The sequence below is a fragment of the Haliaeetus leucocephalus genome, unplaced genomic scaffold (genome assembly GCF_000737465.1).
Source record: "Haliaeetus leucocephalus isolate CR32 unplaced genomic scaffold, Haliaeetus_leucocephalus-4.0 Scaffold2, whole genome shotgun sequence".
Lineage (NCBI taxonomy): Eukaryota > Metazoa > Chordata > Aves > Accipitriformes > Accipitridae > Haliaeetus > Haliaeetus leucocephalus.
The window spans coordinates 8,222,825-8,248,524 of NW_010972438.1; the positions used below are offsets into that span (position 1 = coordinate 8,222,825).

General features: G+C 46.3%; 1 protein-coding gene across 1 annotated transcript in view; it reads left to right on the forward strand.

The window, feature by feature from the left end:
* Positions 1-25,700, forward strand: part of ADAMTS9 (ADAM metallopeptidase with thrombospondin type 1 motif, 9) — an 82,899-nt gene that overhangs the window by 275 nt on the left and 56,924 nt on the right. The window contains exons 2-11 of the mRNA XM_010573319.1: positions 953-1,111; positions 14,311-14,597; positions 15,565-15,648; positions 15,745-15,866; positions 16,276-16,316; positions 16,441-16,546; positions 18,511-18,657; positions 19,522-19,663; positions 19,880-19,984; positions 24,640-24,785. Of these exons, the coding sequence (XP_010571621.1) occupies positions 953-1,111; positions 14,311-14,597; positions 15,565-15,648; positions 15,745-15,866; positions 16,276-16,316; positions 16,441-16,546; positions 18,511-18,657; positions 19,522-19,663; positions 19,880-19,984; positions 24,640-24,785 (1,339 nt within the window). The remainder of the gene's footprint in view (positions 1-952; positions 1,112-14,310; positions 14,598-15,564; positions 15,649-15,744; positions 15,867-16,275; positions 16,317-16,440; positions 16,547-18,510; positions 18,658-19,521; positions 19,664-19,879; positions 19,985-24,639; positions 24,786-25,700) is intronic.

Genomic DNA, 25,700 nt, shown 5'->3' on the forward strand with positions numbered 1-25,700 from the left:
ACGGACACCCTCCTGGCCCCGAGGTGCCGATGAGGGCTGTAAAGGGGTGACTGGGGGTCCCCAATAGCAGCGCGGACCCCCGGAGCCGCCCTGCAGCCCGGGAGAGGGGCACGGCCCGAGGGGAGATGAGGGCAGGCTTCCCGGCAGCCCCTCCTGCCATCCCGGTGCCGTTCTGTGCAGGGGGATGCTGGCAAAGGGATGAGCAGAAGGTCCCAGCAGGGCTGATCCTTCTGGCTGCCCTGGTGCCTTCCAGCACCCCGGGGTGCTGGTCCCAGGTGCCCCCCGGGAGGTCTCTGCTGGCTTCAGTCTGGTCCAGGAGCTCGCCTGGATGAGCATGTTCACCCAGGCTAGTGCACGTGTGTGCGGCTGGGCAGGCCTCCCTCCCACTAACTGGTCACGCACCCCGGTGTAGAATGGCTGAGGATGTTTTTTCTCTCGGCTATCTTTTATTGACCTGCCAAATCCCTACATTTGTAGTCACGTGCAACTAGGAGCGTTGGTGTCTTCTCAGAAGCAGGGCTTTCACTGGCTGGACGCCTCCCTCTGGTCCTTACACGGGGGTTTAAAGCCTGTCTCGGGGAGAGCTGCTCTCTGAAAACCAGCACAACGCGGCGGGGTTGCACTGAGGTCTCCAGCACCCTGCAGCACCAGCTCCCCTCGGGCAGGGGTGGCTTGGTAAATGTCACTGGCATAGGGACAGGGTCTGGCAGACGTGCTCCCTGCCTACGGATTAATAATTTGCTTTCCGTAAGTTCCACTGGGGTGGCTGTAGGGAGCAGTGCAGCTTGGGGTGGGTGTAAGCGGTGTGACTGGGGCTGGAGCTCCAGCCTGGGCAGAACCGGGCACTCACGCACCTCCCTCGCTAACCACTCGTTTTGGTGGGTAGTCCTGCTCCGTGGTTTGTCATCGCCTGAAGCTGACTGCCTGTTCCTCTCTGGTCCCTCTCAGCTAGGCACATTCAAGTCTGACGATGGGGACTATTTCGTAGAGCCGCTGCTATCGCTCGAAGAACAGGAGTATGAAGAAGAGCACAATAAACCACACCTGGTTTACCGACACCGGACGCCTCCAACTAACTCTTCAGGGGACAGGCAGACTTGCGATACTCCAGGTACTCGTTTTGTTACTGCCCTTGATGACTTGGCACTGTACGAAAGGGAACTGATTTGCAGTAAAATGCCAGTAGGTTTGTGTGGGGCAGAAGGGATGCGGAGTCGAGGGACCCCTCTAGAAACAGTACCGTGTGTGCTAGGACCGGGCTTGCAGTGGTACTGCTGTCCTGGAGAGACGTGGTGCGCCTGTGCTTTCTAGTAATCGGTTATAAGGAAGTTGCGGTCAGGAAAAATGTTATGGTTTCCATTTCATCCCTGCTGTAAGGCTGGCAAGAGATCCTTTGGGCCGTCTTGCCTTAAACATCCCATGAGCCTTTAAACTTGCTTTCTGTCCTCTCCTATGTGCAATTCTTAACCATCCTAATCTGATTTGCTCTCTGCCTGAAATTCTGTTTCTGTCCTTTAAATGACACCCTTCTGTCTTGGTCTTGCTGTGCTCCTGGTCTTCCCTCCCCAAATCTGGTTGTGAGTTGCAATGTCTTATTTCTTTCTAGTGGAAATGAGAAGGTCCTAACGCCAACCCTGACAGTTCTTCCCCTATTAATCACTTTTCCATGGTTCATTTTCAAAGGCTTTTTTTCCCTCGTGGCCCTTCCTCCACCAGCACCATCTCCCTGACCTCCTCGCTCCCTCCTTCTAGTCTTTGCACATATGAAAGAGCACAAGCCTTTTTATCTCCCCTTCACGTGCCTTGGTGAGCAATAGCCTTGCTCCTACTGTCCCTATTATCTGCACTGGCCTCCTGCTGCTCTCTGCTTCGTTGACTTCCTGATTTTCACAACTAATCCTCTCCTTTGGCAGCAAATACCTAAGTTCTCTCTGAAGAAGCTTATTCCTTCGGTCTCCTGTTTCACCTGCTGTTTTGCCCTCCTCCTTTGGCCTGCAGCTAGATCTACAGGAGCTTTAAAGCCTAAACAGAGTAGACCTTGACTGGCTTCCCTTGCGCGGGCTGCGAGCCACTCATGTGCTGCAAAGTAGGTGGAGTTGCTCAGGGAGTGAAGGTACCGCTGGAGGAGAAGCGCGGTGCCAAACTTAGACTGCGTTTAGCACGCGTGACTCGTTTGGCACCCGTGACTGTGGATCGCGGCCGCGCTGTTGAGCTGTCGGTCTGTTCAGCTTGCACTGATCATGCTAAGTCAGAAGATGCTCTGGTGCTCTGTGACCAGCCAGAGCTGATGCGCTAGCAACGTGTGTTTCTTCTAGAAGATGTGCGGATACGTGTCCGCATGCAAACGTGTGCTGGGGGACAATGGTACCTCTCACAAGGCTGTCGTTATTTGTTCTTCCAAGGGTTGCTGCTGGACTATGCCATTCTGGTTTCTCTCTTCCAGCTGTTTCTGCTCCCTTCTTTGAGATCAGATGCAGGAGACTCAGAACAGTTGGAAAGAAACACGGAATCTGGCACATTGCATCAGTAGCCCTTGGAGGAACGGAGCAGCAGATCACAGGACTCATTGAATCAAAGGTAGCTGGGAGGGCTCTGACATTCACTTGTGGTCTTTACTCTGTGCCGTTACAAGTCTGTTGTGTTTCACCCCACTGTATCGTAGCTTCCATTTAGGGTATTATTCTTCTGGATCGTGATTCACAAGGATAATACTCCATCCGTGAGATTACCTACGTGGTGTATATCTCTTTCTCCTCTTTTCCAACGTGCTTTGCCTCTTGCTTGTCTTTGTTTCCTTGCTTGTCTCAGTTGCTTCGTGTAGTGGAGGGAGGACATCTCGCCTCTCACATACAAGCTTAAGGGTTCCAGACAGATGTGATGGTCTTACTTGTCCTCCTGTCCTCTTCCCGCCCATCTCTCCCTGTCCCTTTTACCGTTGTCCAGGTTTTTGAAAGGGAACGATGCTTTGGTCATACGTGTATGGTGAAGAAGTCTTGGTCGCTTCATTTAAAGAGCAAGTACAGGGCAGCTTGGGCAATGCTGAACCTTGGCGTTCCCCCTGGAGTTACGTCTGGTGGAGAGAAGGTATCTCACATGTCTTTGGAGCAGAGGGGAAAACGCAAAATCTAGCAGCACTCACTGTTCTGGACAGGGCGCATCTGTCCCTCCTACCAGAGAAGAATGGTTTCCTGAGAGTTTGGGAGTTTGTTGTAGCTGCAGGGTGTTGTGCGAATCCAGTCTTTTGTCAGAAGAACGTGTGAAAAGCTGTGTTTGCATTGCAGGCTTCTGGCAGGGATTGACATTTGCTCAAAGAGGAAATTCGTGCAAGGGAAATCTTAAGTACCCACCCTGCAGTAAGCAAGGGAGCCCGCGTTGCTGGGCAGTGGTACTATTAAGAATGGCTTTCTGATAGTCTTCTTCCTGGAAGTGATTAATAAGCAACATACTGATGTGCCCTTGCCACGATGATGTAATTATAGACTTCTTGCAGGATCCAGGAAAAGTTTCCCTTGTGAGCTGACTGACAGATTGAGTAAAAGCTTTCATTGCCAGGCAGTCTCCCTGGTGTTACTTTTAGTTTTCAGTGTCCTCAGGTCAGCTTAGAAAAACAGGTATTTGATTTTGTTAAGTTTTAATTAGCAGTTTCTGATAACAGTTTTAGGTCCTCTGACATATGAGATACTCTGCAGATGTTCTGAAAAAAGATCTTTCTCCTCTGAATACTGATGGATATCAAATGCAAACGGTGCTCTGCATATGAACTTTCATAGCACAACACCGGGGTCTCCTGGCAATGCACTTCAGCCGTCTGGCGTATAGCTCAACTGCTGCAATAAAAACTTTTGACAAAGTTTTCCTTGGGGTAACGAGTTAATGTAGTTTCAGTCATAGGAAATGGTGCAATTTCTCCTCCTTCCCTTCTTTTAGTTAGTACCGTGAATCAATTTGTCATCTGGTCGAGGATCTGGCAGAATAATTAGTTGTGTTTTACTGAATAGCCCTGACGGGATGAAGACTTGGCCAGGCTGACAGCGTGATGTCACTAGGTGCAGCGCCGCTACCACCCATCGCTTCACGATAGCAAGCTTTTCCGATCCGAATTATTAAATATCCGCTTTTTTGAGGTGGAGGAGGAAGAGAAAAGAAATTCTGGTCCTAAAAAAAGAAAAAAAGGAAGTGGCTCATTGCAAAGCTGGAGAGCGGAGCTTTCCTGCACCCCGCGGAGGAACAATCTGACTCCAATGATAAAAGGCGCGGAGCTGCATCCTGCGGTGCTGCAGGGAGCTGCGCCCGCCGTGCCGGCCGGCTTCGGGAGGCCGGCAGCAGCTCTCCGACCCCCCCATCCAGTCTGACCTCCCACCAGGAGCAGACTGGCGAGCCCTACCCACCGGTTTCCATGTGAAACCCCAAAGGTTTGGTCTTGCAGAGAGATGTGCAGCTCCACATGCCAACAGGATGCTGCTGCTGCTGCTGGTCGTCACTTAAATAAACCCCTTTGGGCCACCTCTTGCTCTGCCTCTTGTGCCCCTTTGTGCTGTCTCTCCTTTCTCTCACGTTTCCCACGGTGTTTGTCATTGATATGTTTATACCTCTGTTGTGGTTGTTGGCTTCTCTGGAGCTCTTCTCCTCCAGTTTTGTTGGGTTTTGTGATAGCTGCAGCCTTTAACCTCACCCAATCCTTCTGCCTGTTGGCCAACCCCTTGTTCTGAGACAGATGTGGCCTCCACCTGCCTGGCGGCACCGAGCCACAATTGCCCTGTGGCCAGGAGTATAAATGCAAGAGTTGGGCTTTCTCGTCTCCCCACTTCTGCTGCGTGTTCAGCTCTTTATTGCTCCAAACTTTGCAAATTCCTTACAGCTTTTACTGTGACACTGGTGCAGGAATCCCGAATGAACTGTTTTGGGCAGCTCCTCCTTTGTTCCCCCTGTGTTCACTTTTCTGCTGTCCTGATCTGTGCTTTCCCTTCCCTTCCCAGTTTCCTTAGTTAAATACCTCCCTGTTCTTGCCTCATTTGTCATAATTCTTTTATATTCAAGACCCACCTGTGGCCGGGATGAATAAATCAAGGACTGACTATATAGCGAGCGCTAGCTGTTCCCATGACTTGTTGCTGGTCAGCCGTGCCTGTCCTGAGACCTGGGCTCTGGGGCTGCGTGTGAGGATCTTGCGCAAAGTCCTGGCTCCTTAATGAGAGCGCTTAAAGTGGGAATATCCACCACGGGCAAAATTCCTCATGCAGAAGCAGCAATAACACTCTGATGGTGCCAAACTAGTAGGAAGATGATTAGAGCTTTTTCTATTTCTGGAGGAGAGCCAAGGGGCTGTAGCCAGCAAAGAGGCCTTCCAGCAATTCGCGCTGAGGTGGTGAGATTTTTGGAAGCGGGCTCAGATGAGCGCAGGACGGAGCAGATCCTACCTGCGCAGAGCTGGCCGTGCCCCTGCCCGCTGCCGGCGGAGGTGGGAAAACCCGGTGACTCAGCCGCTGAGATTGCTTTCCAAAAACCACCAAGCATTACCAGCACAGAGGGCTGCTGGGCACAGCCTGGAGGCTTAGCACGTCCCAGTACCCACCAGAAACGGATGCAGAAGGGTCTCAAATTTGCAACTGGGTATTCAGTTGCAAGGCGTTAAAGCAGCTTGACTACTCGGGAGGCAGCACGTGTGCAGCCAGGCACAGCAGCTCTGAAAAGTCAAGGCCCATGTACTCACCAGGGCGAGGAGGAGAAAAGAAGCTCTGTGCGTGTAAGTTGCGTTGGGAAGGTTGCTATAAAAAGCACAAGACAAATCAGCAGCGTGAACCGAGTCTTGCCGCCAAGCTAGCATGACACGGGCATAATCAGTAATATGTCACTGATTTTTGAGTTGCATTAATGAGTAATTTGTAATAGATTACCCTTTCATAGTAACTTTAACAACTCTTCCCGCTGAACGTGACACTGGGAGGCCACCAGAGCAGAGGAGCGCTGCCCTGTGTCTTGAGCAACCAAATGCCAAGCGCCGCCAGCTCGATGATTGCGATCTTGTTTCCTTGTGATAATTAGCACCAGCCTGCTCAGCCCTTACAGATGGTTGTCATCTCTCTCCCAGTGCCACCCAGCTGCATGGGAAATCATCGGTGAGCCCACGGCACAAGCAGGAGGTGGTCCTGCCACTGTGTTCCCACATGCTTGGGAAGGGGTGGCCGGGTTGAGGTTTGTTAATACGTCATCAGTGTCGTGACCGGGGAGGTGACCTGGGGGAGGATGCGTTGGGGGTCTGGCACCGTCGCTAAAGCCTGACTTTGTCCCTTTCCATGTAACGTCGTCTCTCGTTGGCACAGGTAGGTGATGAGCTCTTGTTCCTGCCTGAGCTATGGTTCGAGGTGTATACCCAACGTTAGAATTGGCAATGGTGGGGAACTGGGCTAAACAGGCCAGAGGTGGAAAATTTCATACTTGTTCTACAGACCATTTACATGTGTTACATTCTTATTTTATAGCAGTTTTGAGGCAGAAACTTTGAATGCCTTTTCCACAGGACTCAATGTTTGTACTCTTGTGAGCGGTCTGTGGTGAAATCCCAGATCCTTTGCAGTCAAGCTGTTGGTCTGTTGTAGTCTTGCTATTTCTTTTGGACTGCTTGTCTTGCTTCCAACTGCAACCTTATTTTGGTTTTCAACTTCTTCATCCTGCAGAACTTCACAGTCTAGGTGTCTGGTTTCCAGGCAGGTCTTCAGGCAAATTCTGTACTGCTGGGTCTCACGTAACCATGGGGTTGCAGAAGATCTTCAGGGAGGTTTTCCTAAGCCTTTGCTTCCAGGTTGAGCAATCCTTGAGCTCTTTCAAAAGTCTGTTTAAGCTGTCAGCTTTGCTTTTGGCCTCAGGGTGAAACATTGACTTCGTTCTTTCCCTCAGAAAAGTTTCTCATCTTAAGGAAGTGAATTGTAATTTATAGTCAGATAGTAATTATTTCAGGTTTCCTTCCCTCCCAAAAACAGCAAATGAGAGAGTTACGTCACAAGTCCCATATGGTAATGTAATTAATTCTATTTCTGGCTTCCTATTGAGGTAATAGCGCAGTGACAGCCAACTAGTACTTGGTCAAATGGGCCTGGGATGTCGAACACAAGCCTTTCCCATACTGAGTTGGGAAAGGGCTCAGGCTGTAATGTTTGTGCTATCTTGCTGTGGTGTTGGCAAGTGAAATAAGGTATTAGACTGACTTCAGTTAAAAAACTTGATCGCAGCCGATGATACAGATCCCATAACTGTGGTTTTGTTTGAAAATTTCTTAATGTGAGTTATAAGCAAAGTGCACGCGTTTTGTTGTTGTTACTCTTAGTATTGAAACCGTATCAACCGTCTATCTGGCACCCTAATGGTGGAAGACCAAGATTGTGACTAAATAAATTACTGTTCATCAGTTATTGGTTTGCAACTTAGACGTGGTAAATCAACAGAGTTAAATTTTTCTCCTGGAATCGAAATGGATGTACTTGCAGTTTTGCATCTACTTTTACATCATCTGTGTGGACATCCACTGAAGAAGGGCAGGTGGGAGAAGCAGGGAGGTATCACTTTGATACTTTCCATCTGTACCCCGTGGCATATGACACTGAAATTAAACAGGCTGACTATTCTGTGCCTTCTCTTCCCATGTGCCTGTATCGTCATCCCTGTGGCCAATTGCTAAGCAAAGTTTCTTTTTTTCTAATGGGATTTTTTTTTTATCATCTTTCACTGAGTGTCAGTACAAGGATCCAGTGATCTCAGTGTTGTTCTTGTTGGCATGGTACCTCATAGGTATCACCAGACACGAGTGCGGCTAAAGCGTTGGCATAATTGCAACTGTTACGCATTGAAAATTGCAAATAGGTAAATAATTTGCCTTGAAAAAGGAAACAGGTTCAATTAGCCCAGGCAGTGCAGGAGGCAGCAGCTCTGGCTGTTTTTCTGACGTGCTGAAATGCCACCAGTGTATGTCAGCGTGCCTGTGGTATATTCGCACCAGTTTGACCCACAACCTGCCTCGGATGCATGTCTACTCATAGGTGAAACACTGGGATGTACTTTAGCAAACTGCCCAGTGCTTTGCAGCATCAGGACGGTTTTCAAGGGTAGTTTGCCACCGTTTTTTTAGTCATTCCACTGGGCTAGTTTATTTTTCTTCCTGAACCAGTGGATTATGGAACTGGTATCAGTGATTTTTCAGCACTGTAGCTTTCTGTCAGCCATACCTTAAACCAATTTTGTACCAATTCAATGGTGCTTTTGTGCCTTGCGGTTGTGAGGTGCAGTTATTTAGTTATTTTGTCTGTAAGATGATCTTGAATCATTTTCCGCCACATGCTCAGCTCACATGCTACTATCTGCTTTCTTGAAGAGGCAATTTATTGTTTTGTTCATTAATCTAGTTTCTGTCTACTGTGCAAAATTGATAGCTTTCATGTACAACTTTTTACCTTAGGCAGAAAAAAAATTCTTTAAAGCTGGAATGCATTCTCGCATACATCATCGGAAAAGGAAACGTCTAGAGTATGTGTGGTCTTTGCTGTTTGCATGTTATAAAACCAGGGAGTGTTTTCTTCCTAAGGGATGTTGATTGGTGCTAACTGCAAGTCGTGGTTCTCAAGCGTTCTGCTTCAAGCAGCAGGAAGAAAAGCAGATTCACCCCAAAAGACATAGGTGGGTTCAGCATCACCTTGAGCTTTGGTGCTTCCACGGATGGAGTCTCCATAGCCAAAGCCACCACCCTGCTCGCTCCCGTGCACAGGCCACAGTGGGTGAATGGAGATGGGGCTGCTGATTTTGGTACCAGCCATGCTTCATGCTGGTCTCAACTGCTCGTGGCTCTATAGCGTTGCTTGCTGGCCTTAGAGTATTTTCACATATTACAAACCCAACTCCCAGGCTCTGGACTTCAGCTGACTTCGGCAGCAGGTCCTCCAGGACACGGGCCTTTCTGAGGATCTGAGCATTGCTCCAGTTGGGCACCTGGGAAGCTATTTAGTGAAATGTATGTGCAAAATTCAAAGTGGAGGAAGGCAAGAAAATTAACAAGCGGGTGTGCCTGGGTCATGAGGGCTTATGATCTGTTCATGCAACTGTTTCTCTTAGTAGCAAAGAAGACTTTTCTGTAGAAGCCCAATATTTTGCTTCTCCTGGAAGAGTTTGGGAGGGAATTTTTCTGAGCCCAGATTATTTCCTAATTTAAAGGGAAGTATGAACAACAAGGGGAAAATTAAAGTTTCCCTGCTTTGTATTGCTTTAATAGTGGCACTTCTGAAAGGTCTGATATTTTACTGCATTTTCAATAGTTCCAACCATGAAAGTTTGGTCTATGCAGTTTTGTCCAGCTCTTGCTGACGAAGGTTGGAACTCCAGTTGATCTCTCTGTTAAGTGGGTTCAGATTAATTTGTATTTGAACAGTTTCTGGTTTGCAGATTAGAAAAATCAAGCAAACTTTCGTTTTCACCCTTAGTGCAGAATATCTTTCTCTTTGGATCCTGGCTGGCCCAGATCCCTCATTTCCCTTCCAAATAGGTCATTGCTCTCTCTCTCCTCTATCAATAAAGCCTATTTTCCCTTTCTAGCTATAACAGCAGCTCCGATTGCACAGTCAAGGCGCTATCCAGAGGGAAGGCAGGATTACTCCTGCTCATAGGACTGGTCATCTCAGTGTGGTACAGAGCAAGGCAGTTGCTGCTCCCCTGTTATTTTACCGTCCCTGGCTGGCGTCCGAGCAGGGCGAGAAGCTGCTGGTGGCGAAGGGGTGTTCAGCTCTGGGTTTTGCTGGCCACAACAGCACACCCACAGTAACAGAGGTAAGAATTTGGCCTTGTGCAAATTCGTCTGAGATATATCTGTAGATATATTGAAAGATAGATAGAGACATAAAACCTATCGATACAGAATTAAAACAGACCCAGGGCTAGAAAAATCCTTTGGTCTAACTTAGGACCTGTTTGGGTCCTAAAGAGGAGCCAGTTTCCATCCCATTTCCTGGCAAGAAGAGCCTAAAAATACAGTTTGATTTCAGCCAGTCTGACCTCTGCATGAAGAAAATCCATTTTGCCTCTTGCCTCTCCTTTCCAAGTGATGGCAGTCACTTCAGCGGCTGCCGTTGTACCAGCTACAGGCAGCAAATTCAGGCCAACCAACTGTAGCCGGAGCTTGTACCCAACCATTTGGGCAGGGTTTGCTGCTGCGGCTCCTGCTTGAGCCGAGGGAGGCAGGTCGCACGCCGACTGACTGCCTGGAGGGAGCTCGGCTGAATTTTGATCTGCTTTACGGAGGTGTGCAATAAATAATTAACTTCCAAATGATAGTTTTATCATCTGCGCAGCCGGATCAGAGCAGGTCTAGGAGTGTTATGGGCCAATTGCTGAGCAGCAAACTTTGTGTTAAAAATCCTAGGTCACACATTCAGAAAAGGTACGATAGTGAGTTGGTTTGAAAGGACCATGCTCCTTTTCTAGCGGGGAGAAGCTGTTAATGTCATTAGCTTGAGAAATAGATATTTTTTTTCCCCTTCTCTTTCTTGCTCTCTCTTTTACGTCTGTCTGGGTTTTTTTTTATTCTCCCCCCTGCTATGTGCAGCTCTCGTGAACTTGGAGCTGAACTGGAATTGCTTGCATTGTCACATGTCTTATTTAATTGTGCAAATTGCTTTCTATTCCAAGGACAAGTTAATGTAGAAATGGAAAGGATTAGAACTGTTGGGATAAGCGATCGCTCTTTCTTTTAATTTTGGGGTTTAGCATAACAATAGCTACTATTTCAAAAGCAGTCCCTGGCTCTGCCTTGTCACCCTTTCATGCAGGCAAAGTACTTGAGTAGGGCCTAAGTCTCCCCTGCCCTCTCCCTTTGGATAGATCCAAAGTCCATTAATCAGCAGGAATCATCCATAAATCAGCTCAATGGGTTCTAGGCTGAGGCTTCTTGCACAAGCAAAAATAAATGGCACGGGTGGGAAGATGCCATCAGGAAGGAATATCCCTGTCACAGGATAGGATCTCTTTTTTAAGTCCCATGTAACAAAGAAGAAACCAAACGGGGGGAAAAAAAAAAAAGAACATACACTTCCAGGTCTGTCTAAACATGGTGCAAACACCATAGTCTTAGTAAAGCAAGCAGTAAAATTGGACATTATTCCAGCAGCCTTTTAGCCGCCTCTTTAATGAATATTAACTGTTGAATAAGTGCACGGGCTTGCCTAATACTTGAATTATTGATCTGTACTTTACTTGATTTTAAAGTGTTTGTCTACTCATTGGGGTTTGGGTTTTCTGCAAATTAAAGAAAATGTTCTGTTGCTTAAACCCATCCAATTACTGCCATGTGTAGGTAGATGTTTTTCAGGTCATTTGTAGAGGTTGAGAGCTTGCCAAGCAAACCGTTTTCCTTCCTGATTTCTGCTAGTATATTAACACAATAGGGGAAAAAAAAAGGCAAAACCAGGTGGAAAAATATTACACCCTTTTTTGGTGTTGTGTGTGGCAGTAGGAAGCTGTCACTGTAAAACTGCAGTTTTGTTGTGTAATATGAGAGATTTTCACTTCTGCTTGATTAAGCGGCAGTATGCTGCACCATTCAATAAGAGCATTTCTGTTGTGGCCATCGTAATGGGGCGAGATATCAACAGCATCAGGGACATGGAGTACTAGCAGTGCCTGTATGCAACTCCCATTAATGCTGAAGGGGTTTTTATGGATGGGTTGAGAGCAGTGCACTGCCATCAGTGTTTAATTTTTTACAGGTGAATGTGCACCATCTCTGAGTGTAGTTATATGCAAGAAAGATGGGTGAAGATAACAGTTCACTGCTATCAAAGTCCAGGAGTGGCTTTCCATGCAATGGATCCCCACTCATTTGTGCTTGGTTTTACAGTAACTAGGCTGGCAAACATACTATACGTGACTTGTCCAAATAGTGTGCTGTAGGTGTTGGAGTAACTTCATACCTGGAAAAAAAAAAAGTTGTTTTTTAAAGGGATGATGTGGCTGACTTGATTTGTGTGCTGGATGGGGGAAGTACACTGATATTGTGCCGACCCTTGGCAGTGTTCGGTTAACAATTGGACTCGATGACCTTAAGGGCCTTTTCCAACCTAAATGATTCTATGACACTGTGCCGGATCTCTGCAACAGAAAGAAAGGTAGTTTTTCCTCTGTGCTGGGTGTACCTGGCTGTGTTGGGCTCTGGTTCTCCTGCGGGGTTGATCAGGTCGGGGCTCTCGGAACCAGACCTGGCATTTCGTGTGGACCTCTCTGGTTTTTGGGTGGGGTTCTTTTTTTTTCGAGTGTCTGACAACACTAGCTGCAGGATTTCAGTGCAAGCCTGCTGAATATCAGTTAATTTCTTTTAAAAACCTCCTGTATAACATGTGTCTCTTCAAAGAATCCTTTGCATTTCCCTCTTCTTTTGCCATCTAACCTCCCTCTGCCAGACTGGCCGGAGGAGAAGACGCCTGAGCCCCATGGTCCCATTTGGGGCTCTGCAGAGCCGCGGTGGCAGATGGTGCAGAGCTCTGCCTTCGCACCGCAGCCTTGCCTTCAGCCTCGCTCAAGCCCTGTTGAGCATCTCCCCATCCTTAACACATTTTTCCTTGAGCACCTGCTTCTTTTGGAAGTTAGTTATTTAAAAGGGAAATGTAAGCAACTGGCTGAGGGTGCAGAGAGGAGGGGAACTGGCTGAAGGGCTGAGGTTAGCACTTTCTCCTCCGTCTGGTTGTCTTCTCACCTTTAAGTTATTTGTATGCATAGTTGGCTTCCCGTGCTGATTGGCACTGAACGAGTCGGGATAATGTCACGGTTGCCCACGAAGCCGTGCCAGCATGAGAGCACAACCTTGCCAACACAAGGGCATTGATTAGTGCAGAGGAACTAGGGCAATCCAATTATAGCCACGAATGCCATTGGCTTTCTTGAATTCTTACTCAAATAACTGCGGGCTCTCTGCTGTATTAAGGTGGTCTGGACTATATTGAGAAAGGGGAATTCGCAGGACTTAGGTAGTGCAGAGTAAACAGGATTTAACTCTTAAATACTCTATTGCCTATTTACATATAGGGCAAAAGGATAGTATTTTTCAGAAAGGTAGAAGCTGGCTGACCCCCCTTTGCCTGCCTTGATATTAGAGAATGTATTTTATTTTTCTTTTTTTGGAAATTATTACAAAATATCCTAAAAGGAAGCTACACAGGAAAAATAGCCAAGAAGTTTCCTATCGTTTCAATCTTGTTTGAGCATTGAATATTCCTTTGTTCCCTAATATTATGCTTCCTCTAACCTACTCAGTGGGTCAGATAAGGAAATGTGATATTTTTCACCACCATGACGAAATTAAACTAAAGCTACAAAGAACGTGAGGGTTGTAGCCTGGAGTCTTAGATGAGTAGTTCAGATCTGGCTTTATATTAAATGCAGAAGCGAACAGTCTCTCATGGATGAATCACATTCAATTAGCTACTTCCTATGATAAACTGATTAAAAATTAAGTGGCATCAAATAAGACTGATTTTGCTCTTACATTTAAATAATGCTATAATTACATACTAATCAGATGGTAAATCTTAATTGTACACTTTCCATATGTTTTATTTGCCTGTTCTCCCTCTTCACTTTGTCGTCTTTGTATCAGCATGGAGTATATTTTCAGGCTGCTTTTATGTTTAGCCTAATTGAATATCAAAAGCAGTATATGTGAAACTTCCTGAATTCTATTCTTTAGCCAGTGGCAGCTGTGCTATTAGATGACCTTTACCATTCCCGTAGCACAGAATAATAAAGGGAGGGGGGGAATTGAAGCCCAGCCGTGTTATTGTTAGAGACAGAAATAAATCATATATAATTGCTTCGCTATGAAGGCCAAATCCTGCCGTCCTTCATGCCTGAGTTAGAAATACAGGATTTGGACCTTTGTTTCCTGTGGTTTCCTGGCCACCTTGGACGTGCCCAGAATCCTCACGCTGCCGTTGCGGTGGCTAATTACCATCACGGGGCTCGTGTCGCGTTCAACTGAACTGCAGCCCAGGCTCCAGCCCTCCTGCGCGGGCAAGGAGGTGGCTCTGGTGCAGGAAAGCCTTTTTGTGAGCATTTGCCTTTAAGAGCTGTTGGCTTCCGTAAGATGACTCTAAAAATTAAGAAAAGCCTTAGATGTTGGATTGCATGGTGGGTTTCCACAGAGCGCTTGTGTTTTGGTTAGCTGTTTGGAACAAGCCTGCTAACGCTTCATTGAAGTAAATAGGTGTTTAGACATATCACGCATGTAGTATTAACTTTATTCACTCCAGAACGTACTTTATGTTTTTGCCTGCTTTTTAATCATAGATCATGAACACAGTCACAAAAAGAACAAGCGGAAACACTGGAGAAGGCAGTGGGCAGAAAGCAGCTTATTATCCGACGTGGAAATGTTGAAACACAGCCTGGAAGTGAATTCGTTTTCTGCGGATAGCAACAAGACTGGGAACGTCAGTGAAAAGAAGAGCCACAAACGAACAAAGCGGTTTCTCTCCTACCCTCGGTTTGTGGAAGTGATGGTGGTGGCTGACAGCAGGATGGTCGCCTACCACGGAGCTAATCTACAGCACTATGTCTTAACGTTAATGTCAATAGTGAGTATTCAACTAGGGGTAGTACATTCACCCACGGATCATTGCCTAGTGGTCTCAGAGCACCCTTTCTGCTGCGTTCATATGCAATACCATCAGGTTGCCTCAGCCGGGCATGGAGATAATGCTGGGATTAGATTAAAGCTTGGTGAAATTTGGCTGGGGAGGACTGGTTGGAGTCTTCTTTCCTTCCCAGGTTCCCACACCTCTCCCTTCCAGCTTTCTGAATCCCAGACAACATGAGAAATGTCACCGGCCCTTTAGTCCATATGCTGTACTCTTCTTTTTATTTAAGCCCATGTGCAACAGCAGCTGAATTAAAAAGGTACTTTGGGGACTGTGCCTTTCAAGGGACTCACGCTAGTAGGTTACGCAGTTGCCTGACTTCCCTTGCTGTGGCAAGGAGAAGGAGCCTGTGGTCACCTTGATCCTTAGCATAGTGCTAGGGTTGGCTTTCCAGGCTGAGGACAAGCATTTTAGTAGCTGCTGGTACTAGGATGCAGTAGTCCAGTCCCCAAACAGGCAGCTCCGTAGATGCAGAGTGACTGGAAGTGAGTATCCAGCGTAGTTGTGTCACTGGAGGGATTTTCATCCCATTTGAGGGCAGAAGCGCAGTGAATATGTGGTCTAAAACTGTCCATGTCAAAATGAGGCACTTGAGAGAGTAAGTTGCTTTTGACAGTCTTGGTTGGTGGTCATCGTATCTCAGAGCAGAATGATCCTGTAATTTGGTGAAATGTGTGCTAAAGCAACAGGAAATATTGGGCTTCTGCGATACCAGCGGGTTTGTTTCATTCTAAAATTGTGCTTCTGGCAGGAGGTCTCTCCAAGTAGCATCAGAGCACCGAGTGGCTCAGAAGAGCAGCCTAGGAGAAAAGCAGTTGCAAAATGGAAAACACACGTGTGTTGTCTTGAATTGTTTGTTTCCTTGAATGTTAGCAATAATTCTGAATATTTCTTTTTGAAATAGGTGGCTTCTATCTACAAAGACCCAAGCATTGGAAATTTAATTAATATCGTTATTGTGAAATTGGTCGTGATACATAACGAACAGGTAATGGAAGGGATTTTCTTCACCTTCTGTTTGACAGTGGCATTTGCAGTGAGCGTTCAATGAATAATTAAAATACCTGCTTTTTGTGCTTGTTAGGATGGTCCTGCAATATCTTACAATGCCCAGACAACATTAAAAAACTTTTGCCAATGGCAGCAATCCCAGAACCACCCTGAAGGAAGTCACCTTCAACATGATACAGCCGTGCTCGTTACCAGGTATGGTGAATATTCGCATGAAAACTGTAGCCGGTTGTGTGTCAGAGGCTGTGAGCATGTAATATATCCAGCTATGGGAAATGTTTGGTTTTTGATGTGGATGTAATGACATTTGCAATTGTGGGAGCAGCATAACTGAGCAGAATTGGGATAATGTGTCCACCAATAGCGGTAGATGACTTTGAGAGGTTCAGGATCGTCCAAGGTCTGCCCATGGGTTCAACTTAAGATGAAGAACTCTGACTATGGTAGGGAGTTGGTTCAGACTCTGACTGGACAATGTGGCAAACCAGCATGAGCAGGTCTGTTTGAGGACCAAGAACTGCTTTTGGATGTTTTTATTATTGTGCTTGTACCTTAACTCACTGCTGCATTGAAAATTAATGTGTCAGGTCTGTTCTACTTTCAGACAGGATATTTGTAGAGCGCACGACAAATGTGATACTTTGGGTAAGGAAAACCTTTTCTTTGTCTTTTAATAACTCTTTTTTGTAGTGACAATGTTAGTTGCCTGTGCTGAACCGTGGGCAATGTTTCTTTTTTTTTTATTGTAAACTTCTTTGTTCTCTCCTAGGTCTGGCAGAGCTGGGCACAGTCTGTGACCCATACAGGAGCTGTTCAATTAGTGAAGATAACGGACTGAGCACTGCTTTCACAATAGCACATGAACTTGGCCACGTGTATGTTCTATGTAAATACATTTACATTTAAATAGCCCGAGATTTATGCTAGCTAGGGCTTGCCAGCCAGGCTGGGACTTGGTACCTACTGAGCCTAATTATTTGAGAGGAGATAAATATACTTGGGTGGAAGATGCACCACTGAGGAAGATTAAGCTGTGGTGTGACTCTGGGAGGTGGTGGGGTGCTCCGGAGCTGATCTAAGAGCAGCAAAGCCAGCAGATCCACACGTTGGGGAGGATGAGTGACAGGGTACCCCAAACAGCACCTAAGCAAGGGAGGAGAGCTGATAAAATGTCCCTTATTACTGCATCTTCTCACAACTACATGCAGACGTCAGCAGAATCTGCCCCAGCAGCCATGATGTCCTGGCCAAAACCACTGGGACTAGCCAGGATTTTGGCCGGAGCTGGGTGCCTCGGGGAGGACCAGGGCGAGGGGCACGGGCATGTCTCACCTGGGCTTTGGGACTGAAGTCTTCTCCAAGAGCAGGTCCTCAGCCTGCCGCAGCTCGTCCCACCGCCACGCGTGCTGCTACTGAAGGCAGGGGTGTGTGAAGGGAGGAGTTCACCCAGGTGATCGGGATGTGTAAGTGAGCCTGACCCACCTCCTGAACTATTTCAGGAGGGAACATCTCATGCTGCTGCACATCCCCAGAAGAGATGCTGTCATTCAAGACGCACCTCCTCCAGTGGAAATTTCTTTTAACTGATTTTGACTTTTTTTGAGAGTGATACTGAGACAAATCCTCTTAGTCCTTTAGCCCCCAGCCACAGCTCTTAGGCAGCTGGTTCAGTCCCAAACCACCTCACGCCTGGTTTGCAGTGGAGATCTGTAGGTGTGGGATGGATGAGTACTTGGGAACAGATCCCTCATTGTTTTAGCCTCCCTTTTTCTTCACGGAGAGCTGGCCAAGACGGTCTATTTTTAACCACAGTAGTATTTGTTTAAATGAGATTTCCTGACAGAAAGTCCCCGAAGCTTTGGAGTTCCCCACACCTAACCTGTGGCTAATTCTTTCGCTAATGCTGCCCCAGAGCTGCCGGAGGGGTTAGCGGCGCTCCCGAGCGGGAAATACCTCTTTGCTCTTTTACAGGGAGCAGAGTGAGAAGGTGGTTCATTGGAGGTAATCTTAATGGGATATAAACTTCCCAGCCTTCGAACGCAGGATCACACCGGGTCATTTCCCCTTCTCCACTTCAAACAGCAAAGCGCTTTAAGCCGTTCTGTCTCCGTTAGTGTATTTGCCGCATTCTTCAATATGTCATGTGCTGCAAACTTCGCGTGGGTTTCTGCTGATATTGATGCTTGGTGGCATTTTGTAAACCTACCACATAAAGTATAGGAGCCAAGTCTATCCCCGGTGCAACCCTATTTAGGCAACAGCGTGAGGGATCAGCGTGGCCCAAGGCATTCAACTGAACTAGAAGACCTTTTGCAGCCAACGTAGGGTGCTGCCAATGTACACGAGGGACTTTGGGCACCAGTGGTCGGTGGGCTCAAGTCATTCATCTCCTTCAGAAACTTATTTCCCGAGATCAGCTCTTGGCTCTTTGGCTCAATTCCCAAGAATTTGCCATTTTTATGAAAGGGGGGCCAAACTCCAGCCTGCCTGCGGGATCGCAACTGTCAGCTGAAAAGGAAACTGCAGCTGAAATTGCATCTTACTCCAGGCTCCCTCAAGGACTTGTCTGGCTAAATACGTGCAGTCACGGTGTGGAGAGCTTACCGGGGTGCTACGTAGCTTTTTGCAGAGAAGTTCTAGGAACCCTGTTTGAGCAATGCTTGTTGACACTTATGAATACGTGCACGTTAATACTTCTATTCTGTAATATCTGCCAGTAGCATATCTAGGAAAAATTCTTGGGTTTGCTTACATTTAGTTCACACTGTTGCTCTTGCTGTGCCAAATACTTGACATTTGCCACTTAACTGACTGCTTTTCGCTGCTGTTTTTCTCCTAGATTTAACATGCCACATGATGACAATCATAAGTGCAAAGAAGACGGAGGTAAAAATCAACAGCATGTCATGGCACCAACACTGAACTTCTACACCAATCCCTGGATGTGGTCAAAATGCAGTAGGAAATACATCACTGAATTTCTGGAGTAAGGCCTTGCATATGCATGTTGTTAGGCTGTTTTTACATGTGTGTGCATCCCATGGGGTTCATCAGTTAATCTGAAGTCCTAGTGTGCAGCGTTTGGGGGAAATCAGAGGGATTTGTGTGTGCACGCATCCTTTACGTAAAGCAGGAATGCACCCCTGGCATCCAGTGCCTGCCAGTTCAGCCTCGTGATAAGCTGGCAAGGACCGACCTCTCTATGGGGAGCAATAAGTCTTCCCCCATGGATATTGCTTTTAAGGAATGTGCGTTCTCCTCGAACCTGAAGAGTGAGTTTTCCAAGCCCGGTGGCCCAGATACGGAGCCATGTTTTAGGAGGCAGATTGAATCTGCCTTTCTGCTCCACAGGTCAAGATAAAGCCCTGGCACTAGTCCGTGGTGGGAACGCTGCTCCAGGAGCCCGCGGGTCAGTTTGATGCACAGTGGTCACCCGTTTTGCTGTGATGCCTTCCCATGTGTTGTGATAGGGACGGGAACGAGAGCCACGATGGTGTGCTGGCAAATCCAGGAGCTCGGTCCCTCAGGCAGTTCTTTTGCTCATCAACGATTTTCTTTCTCAATACGTCCCAGCGCTTGCTCAGCAATTAAACGCAGGTCGTGCACACTCAGAAACGCTTTTGCCAGGGGAGCGGACTGCACTGTGGTGGATGGTCATTAGCACAGCACGGGGGTGGTGGTGAATGGGTGACGCACCCTCCTGTGCTCGAGTCTGCAGTAGCTGTTGTAGTGCTTGCTAAATACGGCAAATGCGGTGTGCCTCTGCCCTAAGGCTAATTCAGGTAAACACCAATGGGTTCTAGTCTCGTTGCCTCCTGTTTTACACCATTTTTTCCCATTTGTGTTGTAGCACTGGTTATGGGGAGTGTTTGCTTGATGAACCTTCATCAAGAACTTACACGTTGCCTCAGCAGCTCCCGGGGCTGATTTATGACGTCAACAAACAATGCGAGTTAATTTTTGGACCCGGATCTCAAGTGTGCCCGTATATGGTAAGTGAAATTCCACACCTTGGTTTTCCTGGTGTTGCCAGAGCAAAATAAGACCTGGGGTTGGATGAATGGGAAGCTCACAAGCCATCAAATTGCTGTCAAGCTTGTGAGTTAATAATAAATCCGAAGGGGATAATTTCATAAAGGATCATCTACCTGGTAAGGCATGTAGCACATATTTATTTAACATTTGGATCTTTTTGATAACTTCAGCAGATGCAGTGTCGGCGACTTTGGTGTATTAACATCGATGGCGCACACAAGGGATGTCGTACCCAACACACACCTTGGGCTGATGGGACAGAATGTGAGCCTGGAAAGGTCTGTAATACCTGGTGTTTGTGCCTCGTAGCTGTGTTTCCTACGGCTCAGGCTAAGCATGTTGGTCAAAATCATCCTGTCCCAATGGCCAGTTGTATTGAGCACAGCTTCTGACCGCAAGGGTGGAAGCCCAAAACAGCTCTGTGTGTCTTACGCCTGGTGTGCGTGGGTCAACTCTACCGCAGATAATGTGATTAAAATCGATTGCTTGGCATAATGTTGTTTAAAGCAGGTATTCCTTCTGGAGCGCTTATCTTTTTAAATTAATGCCCTTGAGTGAACTCTTGAGCAAAACTTTTGCAAAGCTTCCCTAGGCTTTTATTAGAGATTTCCTATGTGATGCGAGCAATTAGTGATTTAGTGTAACATAAACTTGCCAACTGGCTTCTCATCTCGACAACTTCAGAGTAAAATATAGAACTGGTTGACATTTTCTGTATGGAACATTTTTGGCAGTAATTCATAGAAACTTTCAATTTCCATGTGCAATGTTAGTTTCCAGCTAGCACTGTGGTTTCTAGAATAAGTATTTAGTTTTTATTCTCCAGATCTGGAGAAAAATAGTTGAGAGGATTTTCCTTTTTCTTTTATTGAGATACTGAAGCTTTTAAAGAAAAAATGCTAATTTGTTTTCATCATTTTTGTCTCAACAAATATATTCTCCATCTGGGTCTATTAAAAAAAGTGTGATATTATTCTACAAGGTATAGCTTAAAATTTGCTTTTCTGGCTGTTAATGATCAACAGTTAAAATTTTCTTTAGAAAGAGTTAATGTTTTAATTCATAGTCTTTCAGATGTATTTTAATTAAAATATCTGGATGCTATTTTAGATATAATTTTCCATACAGGCTGTGGATCTCCTTAGTAATTAACCTTCCGTTGCATGTATCTGAAAAGTCAATTGTTCAATGACACTTGACTGATTTCTTTGAAGACAATGGACATAATGTATCAATTTGCCTTCCTTTCTTAGGGAATAGAGCAGTCAACACATTTGTTTTTATTGTTGAGAATGTGCATTAGAGATGTGGTTGGAAATCCTATTCCTATGCTACTCCCTGGAGCCAGTGGTGCACCAGTATTTAATGTTTTTGTGTAAAATCCCCCCATTTTTGAGACTCAGGATAAAACTTAGGCAGCTGTGGAGTACCTGTGTCTTGAGACCTTGTGTCTTCAACTTCTCTGTTGGTGAGCTTGGGGTCTGCTCACCACTGCAAGCTCAGAAATAACTATTTTCTTGAAATTCCCAAAATCTGGGCTGCAGGTTTTTTCCGACAAACCTGTTGTTACCCTTGGATGTGACCAGAGTGATGTGCAAACAAGTGCAATTGAGCAGATTAGCACCTCCTTAGAGTTACCCCGGGTCAGCCGAGAGGCAGTGTCCAGCTGCATGGCTCTTAATAAACACTGTGTAAGCAAAAACATTCCAGTCCACAAATTTAGACAATTTGACAAGTTTAGACAAATTAGACAAGTGTGACCTGAACTTCTCAGCTGAGAGCAGATGGGCTCTTTAGGAAAACCTAATGCAGTCCAATTATGTTCAAGCATTTGAATGTATTCTCACAAAAAGGCTTTATGGAGTAATTCTTGCATCTGTGTGTTGGTCTAATTCAAGCTTAAGGTTTGGATCATTATAAACTCTCTTCCTCAGTGTTTACTTGGGCTCGTAAAGTGCTGAGGTGCGAGTCTGGAGTGCTTTTTGTTGGAATAAATCACTATTTTGGTACTCTGCTGTGGCCAGGAGCCCCATCAAACTGCTGCTTGCTGACTAATGCCTTGCCTCAAGTCTGCATGTTTAAAGCCTGTGATATACGGGTTGGCAGATGGAGAAAATACCATGCCATTTTTTATGGAGTTATCTTTGGAAATGAGGAAGCCTGAATAGCTAAAAAAAATTCTAGCTAAAACTACTGGGATATAGATTTAAGCAGGCTCTAAATTTATTCTTAAATCAAGGATGCTAAAACAACATGGGAGTATTATCTTATGCATATTTTGCATGTGAGAACACTGAATTTGATATCGCTAAATCAAGTAATAAGCCCAGCCCAGAGTTTGGCCTTTGCTGGGCGAGCACCAGTCATGATGGTTTACAGTGTTTCACAGCACCAGTGCATTGTCGGGTGGAAGTAAATCACTGAAAGAAAATAAAGAGGGTTGTAAACTTGGGCCTCCATCTCTTGTGGTTTTCAGGGTTGTTTAAAGAATGATAAAAGAAGAGTAGGCGAATAGCGATCATTTCTGTCTTCTGCCGTATGGCAGCAGGTAGCGTATATGTTATGCATGCATGAAGCTTCACAGCACTTGTCTGCCCCCTGCTAATCTATTCAGCCAAAGTCAGCCCAAGGATGGGAGCTGGATTTGGTGAATTATCTGGGACTCCAGTGGCAAGACAAAGGAAAGGAAAGTCTGTTGTAGCGTCTCCCATCCCTGCCATGGCTCTCCTGCTCAACTGTGTGCCTAAGTTATTTTGAATTTGCTCCAGACAAAAACTCTTTTATTCTCTTCATTCTCTGATCTGTAAGCTCATAGGAAAGAGAACCCTGGCAGGCTTTTTAGTTTTTCTGTTGTAACTCAACATAGAAATTATTTTTAAAATAGAAAAGGCATGAAGGTTGCACAGCCAGACTATTCACAGTGTGGTTCCAAGAAACACCATTGTGTTTCCATAAGATAATCTTGCTGCTTATTTAAAACAGCTGCTCTTTTTTTTCCCCCTTTGATTTACCATCAACTCATACCCCCCAATTTTTAATAAAATCAAGGGATGTAGGTGATTTCCTGGTTAATTCTCAACCATTGGATGGGAGACATATAGGTCACGTCACGGTCTGTTAGCTGTGTGTACATTCACTGGTTAGCTATTCGGTCGTCTTCTCTGGGTCAGTGGTGCCAAGCATGACCGTGGTTATATATTTAGCTGTGAGTATCAACATCGCTGCGAGAAGTTCACCAGGACAGCACTGTTGGACTAGCATCATGTATTTTTGTACATTGATGATAGCTGTCGGACTTCTTTGTCCCTGTACAGGACTGGCATAGGGGTCCCCATCCTACAGGTTTTCAACCCTGTAAATGCCAGGAGGAGTTGTGCATCGTAAGGGTTTGTCCTTCAGCAAAGAAACAGGCATTTCAGCTTATTTTATTCCTGTTCTTTACTGTAGCAGATATTTTTCAGCCAGTTTCTATCCAGGGAATCAAATCTTCAGCTGAAAGCAAATCTAGGGCACATTGCAGCCTAGAGACCATGCTCATCTCTGAGCAAACACCACATTTAGGGCCCAAGCTACAAGTTGTTCAGCTGTCCTGTAAACCATGCCCATAAGCAAACGCGCCTGAGGTCAGCTTTCTTCATTGGAAAAGCAATGTGACAAGCCGGCCATCGTGGGCAAAAGGTGATAAACGTGCTGCAGAGCCAGTCTCCTATGGGCTGGGTGCACAACCCCCACAATAGTTTGATTTTGCTCTGTTTTCCTAGATAGATTTCTCTAAGGTGGTTTATAAGGATGTCTAAAAAGGGGGGATGAGCTCATGGTGTGTCTTGACACAACCTTGTTCCGCTATTAGTGAAAGGGCTGGAAAAATGTGGTACATCAATAAATTCAATGCCATTCCCATAAAGATCATCAGGTGTTTTCCTGCCTGAACAGCATCTGGTGCAGAGAAATATTGCAAGGGAGTATATTAATGATGCGCTGCATGTTTTCTTCTTTAAGTCTGTAACCTCTTCTAATCTGTGAGCAATCAGCAATGTTTGGGCTTCCTATAATTGCAAAGATTTAGGCAGCTGCCAGCAGATGAGCACGTCTCTGGGTTTAAATCTGCTTTAGCGAGCAGTGTTCAGTGAGAAGGAAGCCCTGCTCTCGCGGGTCTTGGGGACACTTTTCCATCCACTCTGGTGGGGCCAGAAGAAGGTGACTCTCCCCTAGATCTCACCTCTCCAGAAGTCTGTGTAGTCGAACTAGCAAACGTACCCCAAAGGGACACAATTTATACCATAAAAATGAGGGATGGGGGCTTGCCAAGATACTTTAAGCCAGTTTCCCAAACAAAAGAAAACAAGAGTTATAGCTGGAAAACAAAAGTGTAGGCCAGGCCTTGGCATGCCTCTTGTTATGGCTGAGTGAAAAAAAAAAACAACTTTGGATTGAGGAATTCATTTTTCTATTTTATTTGCCCTTTGGATTTGGAAGTTTCTTTTCCCTCTTTGTTCAGCTGTGGGGAGGTTTGAGTTTTCCCTGGTGTTTTCCCCATTGCCTGTCTCCTCCTCTGACACAGCGCGGTTCCCGCTGCTCTCCAGGAAATCAGATAAGGCGCTTTTTGAAAAGCCAGCGCCGCGAGCCTTGCCGTGCTGTTCGGCACCAGTAAACAAGGAATATTCATTGCTTGCTGTTGTCTTCAGTCTTCTTCCCGTAAATTACTCCCACGGATGCCATGTAAGGGTGCAGAGAGGAAAAAAATATGGGGGTGACAGACAAAAAGTAGAGAAGTTCAATTTTATTTGATTGCAAAATCTTTGCTGCGTTTTGCGAGGAGTGGTTGAGAAATAAATAAGCATGGGTGTTGGCGTTCAGGCTGGTTGCTGGCGGTCAGCTCGTAATGCAAAAGCAATGCAAACCCACCTTTCCCACCTCTCTCCTTCGCACGCAGCACTGCCGATTTGGGATGTGCGTGCCCAAAGAGCGAGAGGCGCCGGTGATAGACGGAGCGTGGGGGACGTGGAGCCCTTTCGGGACCTGCTCGAGAACCTGCGGCGGCGGCATAAAGACGGCGATACGAGAGTGCAACAGGCCCGAGTAAGTGCCCGGAGGGGAAGTGCCGGCGGGTGAAATGGGGAAAAGCAGCTGGATTGCCGAAATGGGCTGAAATCCCCTTCGGTTGTCCCCAGCCCATGTGTGCCCCGGGGACGGGTGGCTTTGCCTGGCACGGATGAGGCGGCATGGGAACCCGGGAGGAGCCGGTCACAGGTTTGGTTTGTGGGTAAAGTGCACTAAAAAGGGATCCTTTCGATGGAGAGAGAATGAAAAAGCTAGTATCTGCGTGGGTTTATTGCCTTCTGTTTTCCTGGGAAGGCACAGCTGGGGTCCCACTTCCAAAGGTGTTTTTCTTCCTCCAAAGCTGTGGATCAGAAAGGAGGGAGAAGGGAAGGAGCCATGTTTCTATCCATTTTTCACTATTTTACCCCTGCTTTGGCTGCTATTGCAGCTGTTCCTGCAGGCCAGATCCTTTATACAGTTTTCTACCATTTTACTCCTGCTTTGGCTGGTTTTGCAGCTTTTGGCTGCTTTTGCGGCTGATCCTTTATACAGTTACATGTCAGCTGGTGCAGACTAGCCAAACCTCAGCAGAAATCTGTGCCCCATTAAAAAGCAGCACTCAAAAATGTTTGCCGTCAGCCCGGAATGCAAAATCCTGCACCCTTTGAAATGGTAGGGAATTTTGCCGTGGGCTTCAAGGAGACAAATGTGTGGCTGGAGAAATATTAGTAATAGGTTGAGCAACTGGTATGAAAACAGCCTGTTTACACAATTTGTGAACCGTGCTGGTTTCTGTTTAACTGCCTCCTTTCAGCCCACGAGAGCAAGGAGAGGTGGGCAGGATGCTTTCTGGGCTCTCATTTGGGACTGAGGCACAGAAAGGAGAGGGGTCTGCGGAGCTGGTTGGACTGAGGGGTCTTAAAAAGGTTGAGCAGGCTTGTTGCTTTCTTGTCA